Source organism: Stigmatopora argus, chromosome 19 (assembly GCF_051989625.1).
Source record: "Stigmatopora argus isolate UIUO_Sarg chromosome 19, RoL_Sarg_1.0, whole genome shotgun sequence".
Taxonomy (NCBI): domain Eukaryota; kingdom Metazoa; phylum Chordata; class Actinopteri; order Syngnathiformes; family Syngnathidae; genus Stigmatopora; species Stigmatopora argus.
In genome coordinates this window covers 1880066-1892578 of record NC_135405.1, presented here as the reverse complement: position 1 = coordinate 1892578, position 12513 = coordinate 1880066, and the positions used below count along the sequence as shown (strand labels likewise).

At 42.1% G+C, this 12513-nt stretch overlaps 2 protein-coding genes across 8 annotated transcripts in view; one reads left to right on the top strand and one right to left on the bottom strand.

The window, feature by feature from the left end:
• The window catches only part of casp8ap2 (caspase 8 associated protein 2), a 42031-nt gene extending 39784 nt beyond the window's left edge, over nucleotides 1-2247 (bottom strand). For 2 of the 4 annotated variants that reach the window (XM_077586863.1, XM_077586864.1), the window contains exon 1: nucleotides 2101-2247. Coding sequence is in view for 1 of the 4 variants with exons in the window: in XM_077586861.1 (XP_077442987.1) it covers nucleotides 312-313 (2 nt within the window). In the remaining 3 variants the exon portion in view is untranslated. Of the gene's footprint in view, nucleotides 1-311; nucleotides 1806-1825; nucleotides 2057-2100 lie in introns of those variants that run through there. The other 2 variants (XM_077586862.1, XM_077586861.1) reach the window with 2 other exon arrangements.
• A 286-nt stretch (nucleotides 2248-2533) lies between these two features.
• The window catches only part of mdn1 (midasin AAA ATPase 1), a 305960-nt gene continuing 295980 nt past the window's right edge, over nucleotides 2534-12513 (top strand). For 2 of the 4 annotated variants that reach the window (XM_077586596.1, XM_077586595.1), the window contains exons 1-5: nucleotides 2540-2840; nucleotides 5406-5632; nucleotides 5798-6022; nucleotides 7074-7181; nucleotides 7306-7492. In XM_077586596.1, the coding sequence (XP_077442722.1) occupies nucleotides 2745-2840; nucleotides 5406-5632; nucleotides 5798-6022; nucleotides 7074-7181; nucleotides 7306-7492 (843 nt within the window). In that variant the 5' untranslated portion in view covers nucleotides 2540-2744. Of the gene's footprint in view, nucleotides 2841-5405; nucleotides 5633-5797; nucleotides 6023-7073; nucleotides 7182-7305; nucleotides 7493-12513 lie in introns of all 4 variants that reach the window. The other 2 variants (XM_077586597.1, XM_077586594.1) reach the window with 2 other exon arrangements.

Genomic DNA, 12513 nt, shown 5'->3' with positions numbered 1-12513 from the left:
TGTATCCGTTTTTGCTACTGCCGCTCAAGTGGCAGCCGGTAGCAGTAGCTCCATCCGCGCCTGCTCGGTTTGTGTTTTTGCTGCTTTTCTGTCTTTTTTTTATTGCATTTTGGTATTTCGTTTTTTACCTAGGTCTCTAATGTCTTGTGTGTCTGTCTTGCTACTGCAACCAAGAAATTTCCCTTATGCGGGATGAAATAAAGTTCACGGCGCCGTCAACTTGCAGTTTTTTTGCATGTCGTGTTTTTATGCACATATAAGCCGTACCCTCAATTCAGTCATCATTTTTTTGTCCGACAAAAGCGACTTACATGCAAGTAAATACGGTAGCTCCCTCTTTTCTCAAGGTAGCTCAGTGCAGCGTGGAGGTGGTTATTGAATTTCGGTGGATCTGTTCGGCCGATATGCAAACAGATCCAGGTCGTGGATGAGGGGAAGACAGGCTTTGATGTGTTTCAGTATCAATTCTTCAAAGCACCTAGTGATGATAGTCGCCCAGATTGTTAGCAGGTGACTTCTTGGGTACAGGGATCATTGTGGCCTATTTCAGACAGGCTGGGACGGAGGCTTGTTCTAGCGAAAGGTTGAAAATGTGTGTGAAAACTGGTGCTAGTTGATCAGCGCAGGCCTTGAGTACTTTGCCTGGTATTCCATCGGGTTCTGTGACCTTGAGGTGGTGTGACTGGGTGGTGGTCTTGGGACTCATAGCGGGCAAAAATTGTTTAGGTCCTCTGCCAGTGCGAGATCTGAGTCCGCAGGAGTCGCAACTTGGCCCTTGTAGTTGGTGAGGGTCCGTATGCTCTACCACATCGTTCTGGCGTCGTCAAGTTGCCCTTCTATCATCCCCTTGTAGTCTGCTTTGGCAGCCTTAATGCCTCTCTTCAGGTTGGCGCAAGCTGCGCTGTAGATCGTGACCGGATCTGAAGGCTGCATCACAGGCCCGGAGGAGTGATCGGACCTGGCTGATCATACAAGGTTTCCAGTTTGGGTACACCTGGATGGTCTTCTCAACAGTGACCATAGCCATGCAGCACTTGATGTAAGACAGTACTGTGTCTGTGAAGATTCCCAGGTTCTCATGGTGAAAACCTTCACCTTCACTTTATCATGATAACATTTTTTCTCATATATCCAAGGTTTAGTAAGAGCATTCAGGCACATTAGCCTCATTGACACCTATTTACAGTCAAGAGCTACCCATCAGCCCTAGCCTACCCGAATGCATCACGTCGCCACACAAAAGCGACACTACAACACACTTCCTGTATCTGATATTTTTTACCTTTTTAATTTTTTTCGTGCTAGTGTTGAGTTCCTGATTCTTCATAGCTGTTTCTCAAGTTTTTCCTCAGTGTGCCTTACACAATTTAAAGTTGTGGGTTTGTTATTGGGCAAGGTATACAAATATATTTATTATTAGATTACATATTGTGATGAATTGGGTGCTAATGTTGAGGTATGATTTAAATGTTCTTTTGCTGAGGACAGGGGGACGAGTTAGAGAATTTACATATAAAGTACTGCTCTACCAACAAAAAATCTAAGTTACGAAAAAAGTTCTAGAACCAATTAATTTCGTAAATTGAGCTACCACTGTATCTCATAATTTTTGCTCCGGGTCTTGCATAAAGAAATCACCACTATGCAACTGTCATTCATAGCGGGTTATACATCAGATTCAAAACTGAGAACTCAATTCTTTTGATTATTAAGAATCCTTACGGAATCAGAAACAAAAACATATCAACTTTACTTTCGGCTGTACTGTCACATAATTGTCACCAATCCGATTTCAAACCTCTCGAAACCGACACGGCTTTCAAACCTGATGTTGTAGCGATCCACTTTCAATCGGTCGGTTTATAAGTCATTTCTGATGCTGGAACAAACATTTTTCTATTGCATTATGAAAAATCTGATATAGAACCACTATCCTCGCTAAAGGGGATCCGCGATAAAGAATAACTTGCTTGTTTTCATAATGTTTTACAGACTGTAGTTTCGGGAGAATGGCGCGCCAAAGCCTTCACACAGGAAGTAAAGACGCATCTTCCTGCGGAACCATGCACCTAACACACTCATGAAAAGTATCCTACTTACTATTTCGGCCGTATAACTCACACTTCCACCAATTCGGCAGGTATTGATAAATAAGAGGATTATGTCAGATTCGTAGTTGTTAATAGTGAAATTTGGTGGGTAAAACTCATCTCCTGTAAAAGATAGCTCTTCCTCCGTCGCTTGCTGATTTCGTCATCGCCGCAATATATATTAATTCATATATATATATATATATATATATATATATATATATATATATATATATATATATATATATATATATATATATATATATATATATATATATATATATATATATATATATATATATATATATATATATATATATATATATATATATATATATATATATATATATATATATATATATATATATATATATATATATATAGTATATCAGAATGTGTCGCAACGTTCTTCCTACACGGCTCTGTTCTACTAGAAACATATCTGTGATTCGGCATGGGAAGGAAGTAGTTAACTTCACTCGGAAGTTGATTTTTCCTTTCACACGCGGAAGATTTTCGTTCAGCAACGTGCTCATATGATGTGCAGAATAAAATTGACATTTTCTTTCTCAAGCCTGCTCAGGAAGAGTTAGTTTTATACATTTGTATAATATAGGGTACGAAGGATTGTTTTTTTAGACGGTCAATGACACGATGGAAAATTTAGGACTTAGCATATCAACACTAGCAACGATATGTAATCACATCCATGAAAGTCACACTGAACTTCGTCAATTTCTCTCAAAACAGGTATGTTTTTTAGTTTAGCTATGTTATGCCATGTGTGTATATTGTTTTTACTTTGCCCATTCATAGCTTTGTATAAGTAACAATCCTAGCGTATATTGTATGCTTTTTGGGTATTTTACTGTGTTGGTAGGGTTCCCACGTGTCCTGAAAAAGACCCCCCCCCATTCGGTAAAACGAAGTTAAAGTACCCTCTACTCGTATAGATTTTTTCGTAGTGTATTATGGCAATGCAACGTAGTGGCTTCAGAGTATTAAAATATCTGGGAGATACCCATGTGGCATTTCACTTCTGAGGTATACTAGACTGCCCCAAGAGTCGAACCAAAGTACTCATCAAAATCTGATGTAGTAGTTTATGTACATTAAAATACTTTGGAAAATTATCACTGTCAACTCAGCTATTTTCAAAATGTCGTTGAAAATCCGCGAGATGCACACGTTTTTCTCTACTACAGTAATCCCTCGAATTGTGTGTATATATATTTGTGTATGTGTATATGTGTACAGTGGTACCCCGAGATACGAGCTTAATTCGTTCCGGGACTGAGCTCGTATGTCGATTTTCTCGTAACTCAAACGAACGTTTCCCAACAAATTAATTCGTTCCAACCCTCTGATAAAACACCAAAAACAGGATATTGGATTGGAAAAAAATGTTTTATTTGTTCTGATTCGCCATCTATTAACAAAGTAACACAACTAGTGGTTTAATATTACTAAAATATGTTTAATAGTACTAAAATTATACGGATTTCGAGGGGGGACAGACGGACAGGGGGGGGCTTTTACGCGGCAACGCGCTGGTAAAATAACATAAACAAATTTAAATGAACTTGGATTACGATGCAGACACACTCAAAAATAAGTTTAATCGAACCTAACACTAAACTTGATTCTAATTTTGTTTGACATTTTGATACCTTTCTTCTCCAGGGGTTGGCTCTTTTTGCCCCACCTCCACACTGACTTTCAGTCAATATCGAGGGTTGTTTGAGTTTGTACAGATGCTCCCCTACTTACGAACATTCGACTTACGAACAACGGTACATACGAACATGTCTGCAAATTGCGTTTATGTCGAAAACTGTTCGTAAGTTCGATTTTGTATTGCGCGCCTTTTTCCGAGTAGTGCTTCTTTCCGCCGCTAATACCGACGCCTGGCGCTGTGAGCGCTCAGCTCACCCAGCATCCACCTTCCTCTGCCCAGTTCGTTGCCCTGCGTAAGTGCGTGACGTATCTCCAGTGCGCAAAGAACCTTTTTCATTTTTATCATGAAATATCTCGTGCAGCCATTATTCAATATGGTTGGTGAAAAGCAAAAGGCTTCTATTGAGGGAGGTACAAGGAAGAGGCAAGCCATTTTATTTGAAACGAGTGGCAATAATAACGAAGCTTGATGCGCGTGAGAGTGGTGAGCGTTGCACGGGCATACAACTTGAATCGGTCGACCGTCAGTACCATTTATAAACAGAAAGATCGAGCAGCAGGACCCAAATATTGAAAGTTGCACAAAGTTTGCAAATCAATTGAATGATGCCATACAGTGCTACCGCATCATTTATGATGAAAAAAAGAAGAAAACTGTGCAATCGTCGTTAGATCGCTTCTTTCGGCCAGTTTCTAATACAAAAATCTCTCTCTCTCTCTATATACAGTACTGTACATCATTTTCTTAAATGTTTTTTAGTACAAACCAATGCGTGTTACTTATACAAGCCTTAAACATACAAATGCACTTATATAAACCTTCAATATACTTATATTGGCTTTAAACATAAATTATAATACAAAATATAGCACTGAATCAACTTACAAACAAATTCAACTTATGAACAATCGCTCGGAACCTAACTCGTTCGTAAGTAGGGGAGCGTCTGTATTCCCTTCAAAATATTCCCAAAATGATGCACACAAACGTCCTCACAATAGGATAACGCACGACCACTTGCCAACGAGAAGTAGTATATACGCCATTTGCACTAACTAATGGGAAAAAAAATCACAAAAAACTGCAACGCTCCACCCAGTGCTCCCAGAGACATTACAAATAGGGAGTTGCGACCAGAGACATTACACGAGGGTGTTGCGGGGAGAGACAGTGCCCATGATGTTCTTATGAGCAGCATCTCACGTCCGCTGTCTGCTCGTATATCAAAATTTGTCTCGTATCTCAAGATAAATATTTGCCCGAAATTGTACTATTATCTCGAAATGCTCTTATGTCAGGCCACTCGTATGTCAAGGTACCACTGTGTGCGCACGTGTATGTGTATACGTGTGTGTACGTGTATGCGCGTGTATGTATGTGTATGTATGTATGTATGTATATACACACAGACACCCCCGCCCCACCCCCCATGTGTGTGTGTATGTATATATATATATATATATATACATATATACATATATATACATATATATACATATATATACATATATATACATATATATACATATATATATATATATATATATATATATATATATGTGTATGTATGTGTGTGTGTGTATACATACATCCACGCTTATTATGAATTATTTTTAAGTTACTTGCTTTTTCTCTAGACGTGGAGCCAGCGGGACAAACACAGTATTCTAGAGTCCCTGGCCCAAGTGCTGTTGGAGAAAGATTACACGTTACTAATTGCAAGACATTTGCGACCTCTTATTCTGGATTTACTGGAGCGAAATGCACATAGGGTGAAGGCAAATGGTAAGATCAATCACGATCTTCATGAGCGTCTGTGTGTGGCCCTCAGCAAACTTCTTTGCATTTGCCCTGATGCCCAGGGGTAAGTGTATTTTTTTTACATTTATTTTATTTTTTTTATTTTTTTTAATATTCTTATCTGACATCATCTGAGAATTAGAATCTAAATTGCCTCATATAGGTGAATAATATAAATAATTGTTTGAATAAATAGGAATTAATCTTTTTTTCTGATTGTCATAATCAGCTTTGCCACAAGGTACTTCAGTGATGCCCCTCCAGTCTTTCAGAGACTGTTCTTAACCAATGATGAGTCATCGAGTATTCAGTACGGTCCTCGGCGAATGAAACTGCGTGACCTCATGGCAGCAACTCTTTGTTTTGTTAAGAGTGATTGTTCCAACTTTGGAAAGCTCTGGAACTGGAGTCCATGTATTTCCCTATTGCAAGTCAATGATGCCCTGGTACGAGGGTAAGTACTTCTACTCAATAACGCTAAAAGCACGTCTGCCATGCCTCACATTGTTGAATGTTACAACGAGAACCAAGAAGGATAAATCGTCGGGAAGTTTATCGATTATGGAGAAGAAAGGGAACATTTGTGCTGCCATCTCGCTCAATTTTAGAATAAATCTTTGGCCATACGGATAGCCGACTGCCAAAAGAAGAACATAGGCTTACAAATATAATCACATCAAAGTACACTGCTGTGATCCTTCAACACTTAAACAGTCGCGGCTTCAGTACATCGTTTTTTTTTTTTTTATAAGCGCGGGCGGCCTATATGCAAGTATTTACGGTATTAAGTCACAGAGAATATAAGATTTTACTGTGCAAGTTAAAACAGGAGGCTGAAGCATCAAAATGCTCCTTCTGATTCAGAAAAGGAGACAATGTCCCCCTGATGTATCTTGAGCTCCATTCCCATAGGATCTGCTAAATGATAAATATCTTTTTTACATTCACGACCTCTACTCTTCAAGCAAACCTGGCGATTGAAAAGCGAATAATTTATCATATGCAATTATAACCGGATTTTTTTTTCTCTGGTGCACTTTGGGCGCTACTGGCTGAGGTTAGTGTTAAGACGCTGTACGCCATGGATATCACGCTAACTATAGTTTTCTAGCCATCAGTGAAATGGGATTAAAACATTTTTTGTGCTTTTTTTTTAATCATGGGGATCGACTGTTTCGGTGTGGCGACTCCCGAGGGGATAAGCTGAAAGTCAAACAGCCAGTTTGGTTTACTTTACAAAGAAAAGGGCTATAGGTGTAGCTCGGTGAAGTCCAATCTAATTAAATTTGGTGAAGTGAAACTCCACTCCAACCCTCCCTTGTGATTGTTGGCCTTTAAATTTCACTTGCTAAAACTTCCATTAACATTGAAATGGGATTTAATTTTGACCGCTGTCCTCTTTCAAATGTTTTAAAATCCATTCTGATGAGCTACTTCTACCATATTTTGAGTTTTGTCATTTTAGCCCCAAACAAATGACCCTGAATTCTTATCTTATGTTACAGGTACACTGCTCATTGTTTAGCAGTGGTTTCTCATATGACTGATAATCAAAAAAACATATTTTTGAAGAAAATTCTGATGAGTGATGAGATTTTGCAAATGAAAATCAGGTATAGTTTTCTTGAATTGTTTTCTTTTGTCACATTGAATTATGGTTAAGAAATTATTCAGAAACCTTAAGCGCAAGGTTTTTTTCCAGTTGTTTCTCTTTACATTTTTTTCTCTGTTGCGAAGAGACTTTGAAGAAATGCAGCGATTGGAAGTAGAAAAAGCCCTGCCCTTAGCCAATGAAGGATCAATCTTGTGGCAAAATGAAAAGAATCACACCCATGGCCAATTTGTGTCAGAGGACTTATCACACAATGTTTTGGCAATATGTGGCATTCTTGTGTCCCGGACAGCTCCTCAACAGACAGAAGAGGTAAGAGAACATTTCTAGGGCTGGAAAAAAGTTGCAACTTGGGCTCTGGGTCAAAAGGCTGCCGTGATTTTGGGGAGAAAAGATGAAAACTTCCGATTTTGGGGTCCAAATTTATGAATCCTTATTGTGTGGCTTGGCCCACAGCGGTCTGAACAGAAATGAGCATGTTCGCTTGCTTTGATCACATCATCATATTCCATAGTCATTATTATCATGCGCAAGCACCACTCGAAAATAACAACAATAAAAGCAGTCCCTTTCTCGTCTGCAGTATCATTCGTTGTTTTGCATTCTAAACTTTAACCATGTACATACAGTAATACCTTGACATACGAGGAATTTGAGATACGGGTAAAATTCCGAGCAAATAGTCACCCTGAGATACAAGACATATTTTGAGATCCGATTATACGAGACATCCAGGTGGCTGACACTCGCCTCATCTCCCTCATGCAAAGATATCTACGGGCTTTGGGCGGAGCGCTGCATTTTTTCCTTGTTTTTTTTGGTGCGTTTGTGACGATCATGCAATCATCTGGTCCATCTCCTCCTTAAGAGCTGGGTGGAAGCGTTGAGGGATAAGATAGCTCCTGCGCTGGGGAACTGCTCCCTTACCCTGGGTTATGTGATGGTCCACCAGTCTGGTATGCCCAGGAGACTCAGTAAACAGGGTGGGAGATGACCCAAGTTCACCTCACCGATCTAGAGGGAGATGACCGAGGTCCAGGGCACCCTCTGCTGGTGATTGAAGATACTGTTCATCCATGTCCCCCCATCCTGCACATGTCGAATCATCAAGACAGGTCTGGGAACTTAGATGTTCATTTCAGAACGTTGTACTTGTTTCTCTGCCTCCTCATGCATTCCTTAGTAGAATTTGAGCAGTGTTTAGGGTCGTTGTCTTGTTGGAGTATCCAGCCCTGGTGCAACTTCATCTTTGTCACTGATTTTTGATCGTTGTTCTTCACTATCTGCTGATACTGACTGGAATTCTTGCGACCCTCTTCTTTAACAAGATTGTCAGTAGCTGCAATGGCCACAAAGCACCCCAGCATGATAGAACCGCCGCCAAATTTTAGTATGGCTAGCAAGTGTTTGTCTTGGAATGCTTTTTTTCTTCTACCATGCATACCGCCCCATGTTATGTCCAAATAACTAAATTTCAGTTTCATCAGTCCGCAGCACCTAATTTCAAAATGAAACTCGCTTGTCCAAATGTGGTTTAGCATACCTCAAGCGACTCTGTTTGTGGCATCTGCACAGAAAGGGCTCCCATACACCGTCTCCTTGTTCAAAGTGCGCTTATTAGTTGAATGATGCACAGTTGACATGGTCTGGAGCAAGATCATGTTGTAGATCTATGTAGCTGGTCTGTGTGTTGAGTTTAACTGTTCTCATCATCCTTCTCTGCTTATTGGAGATTTTTCTTGGCCTCTCACTACAAGCCTTAAATAGAACTGTGCCTTTGGTGTTATATTTCGTCACCATGTTCCCACAGTGGACACTGACGCCTGAAATCTGAGCTAACCTTTTGTACCCTTCCTCTAAACCATGATGAACAATCTTTGGTTTCAGGTCATATGGTAGTTGTTTTGAGGCTCCCATGTTGACACTCTTTAGAAAAGATGCAAAGAGAAAAACTTCCAACTGGCCACCTTAAATACCCTTTCTCATGATTGACTTACCCGCGTATGTAAGTCAAGGGTCAATGATCTTACCAAATAAATTCCCAATAATATTCAAATCAACAAAAGAACAAACGTGCCAAAAGTATGCACCTGCCTACTTTTGTTTTAGTAGTTACTGCACACTTCATTTAAATCCTATAAACTTGATTTCACTAAACAAATATCACTGATATATTAAACTGAAATTGCTAATCCAAACAACCAATGATTTATAAGGGAAAATCTCATCAGAGGGTACCCAAACATTTTCAGACGACTAGATTAGCCTACTATCAAAATAACTAAGTTGGCTACAACAATATCGGAACATCTGCATTATGTGCTTCACGGAGACCTGGCTGAATGAACTAATTCCGGACTCTCTCGTCTCTTGGATGGCTTTCAGCTGGTGAGGGCGGACAGGGATGCTGAGGAGAGCAGTAGGAAGAAAGGCGGGGGACTAGCTGTTTTTATTAATAGTAGATGGTGCAGCCTCGGGCATATTACTGTGAAGGAGCAACTCTGCACTCGAGATATCGAGCTGGTAGCTGTTAGCATCAGGCCGTTTTACATCCCCCGGGAGTTCTCGCACGTTATCGTAATAACTGCGTTTATACGTCCCTCGGCCGATGCGGCAGTCGCCCGCGAGCTGCTTCACGCCACTGTGTCCCGGCTGCAAACGTCACACCCCCAGTCTCTCCTTATCTCTGGTGATTTTAACCATGCTCCCTTGGCTTCTACTCTCCCCACCTTCACTCAGTATGTGAAGTGCCACACCAGGGAACAAATAACTCTGGACCTGCTGTAGGCCAACACAAAGGAGGCATACAGCTCAGTCCCCCTCCCCCACTGGGCCGCTCAGACCACAACCTGGTCCATCTGATCCCCACCTACATCCCTATGGTGAGGAACATAAAACCTACCATGAGGATCATACAAAGATGGACCGAGGAGACCAGCATGGTACTGAGGGACTGTTTTGAGACCACTGACTGGGAGGTGCTGTGCAATTCACATGGTAAAGACATTGACAGCTTGACCCACTGCATCACAGATTATATTAACTTCTGTGTTGAGAACATTGTACCCTCCAAGAAAGTCCGTTGTTTCTCCAACAACAAGCCGTGGGTCACCAGGGATCTAAGGGCCCTCTTGAACAAGAGGGCTTTTAGGTCTGGTGAGAAGGAGAGTCTGAAAATGGTCCAGAAGGAGCTGAAGAAAGAGATAAGGAAGGGAAAGACCATCTACAGGAGGAAGCTGGAGAACCAACTCCAGAGAGGCAACACCAAAGAGGTCTGGAGGAGCTTGAGGACCATTTCGGGCCATGGAGGGAACAGTGAGAGAGACCCGGAGCCCGGCGGCAGGGAGTGGGCCAATGAACTGAATCAGTTCTTTAACAGATTCAGTCATGCCCCCACTCCCCTGACCCCCCAGACCAGAAGCAACGCTCCCCCCTCGTTCTCCTCCTCTTCCTCCCCCTCTTCCACCGGCCTCTGCATTACTGTCGATCAGGTGATAAAACAGCTAAAGAAGATTGAGGCAAGGAAGGCTACCGGTCCAGACGGCCTCGGCTCCAGACTACGGAGAGAGTGTGCGGATCAGCTTGGTAAAGTGATTCTGCATATTTTCAACCTCAGCCTCAGTCTACAGAAGGTCCCCACCGTGTGGAAAACTTCCTGTGTGGTCCCAGTTCCTAAGACTGCGAACCCCAGGGAGCCAAACCACTTCAGGCCGGTAGCATTAACCTCTCACCTGATCAAGACATTGGAGAGAATCATCCTCAATCACCTCAGCCCCCTGATGAATGCAGAGCTGGACCTTCTGCAGTTCGCCTATCGTCCAGGCATTGGTGTGGAAGATGCTACCACCTACCTGATGCACAGGTCTCTTTCACACCTGGAGAACACGGGAAGCACGCTGAGACTGATGTTTTTTGACCTCTCCAGTGCGTTCAACACCATTCAGCCGGTCCTACTGAGGGGGAACCTGGAAGAGGCTGGAGTAAGGAACCACCTAGCCGCATGGATCATCGACTTCCTCACTGACAGACCACAATATGTGAGACTCCAGGACTGTACGTCTGATGTGGTAGCTTGCAGCACGGGGGCCCCACAAGGCACAGTGCTCTCTCCACTCCTTTTCTCCCTCTACACATCGGACTTCAAACATAATACAGACACCTGCCACCTCCAGAAGTTCTCTGACGACACCGCTATTGTTGGACGAGTGACGGACGGGAACGACCTGGAGTACAGGGGAGTTATCACAGCCTTTGTTGACTGGTGTAGCCAAAACCACCTCTACATCAACACCAGTAAGACAAAGGAAATGGTCATCGATTTTCGGAGGAATCCTCAACAGACCACTCAGGTGAACATCCAGGGTACAGACATTGAAATCGTGGAGAATTATAAGTACCTGGGTGTTCACCTCAACAACAAACTAGATTGGTCCACAAACATAGATGCCCTGTACAAAAGGGGCCAGAGCCGCCTCTACCTACTGAGTAATCTACGGTCCTTTGGAGTGTGCAGGACACTGCTGAGGACTTTCTATGACACTGTGGTGGCATCTACAGTGTTTTATGCAGTGCTCTGTTGGGGATGCGGGAGCACGGAGAGGGACAGGAACAGGCTGAATAAGCTGGTCAGGAGGGCCAGCTCTGTTCTGGGCTGTCCTTTGGACTCTGTGGAGGAAGTGGGAGAGCGGAGGATGCTGACCAGGATGATGTCCATCATGGACAGCACCTCCCACCCCCTGCATGAGTCTGTAGAGTCTCTCCGAAGCTCCTTTAGCAATCGACTGCGGCACCCTCATTGCAGGAAGGAGCACTTCCGCAGATCCTTCCTCCCATCAGCTGTCAGGCTCTTTAACAAAAAAATGGCTGAGTGTTAAGACCTACCGTATGCATGCATGTACATTTATGTGTATGTATGTATATATGTGCTAAGCAACACGCTTATTTATTTATATATTTATATATTTATTTCTTGACCCACTAATTACCTATCTATTTATGTCTAAAATGCCTTTCCTATTCCTGCATCCACACCCTCTTGCTACTGTGACAACGAAATTTCCCAAATACGGGATGAATATAGTTATCCAATCCAAATACATGTGTTCATGAAGTGTTTATTTTCCCTCCTGTGCATTCTGTAGAGGACACAAATTTTCGTCGTTATAAATGTTGAAATTTAATATTCTACACCAGGGTTGGCCAACTCCGGTCCTCGAGAGCCGCTATCCGGTCTGTTTTCCATGTCTCCCTCCACCAACACACCTGAATCAAATAATCAGGATCGGTATCAATCTTCTGGATGGCTTGCTGACGAGTTGGTCATTTGATTCAGG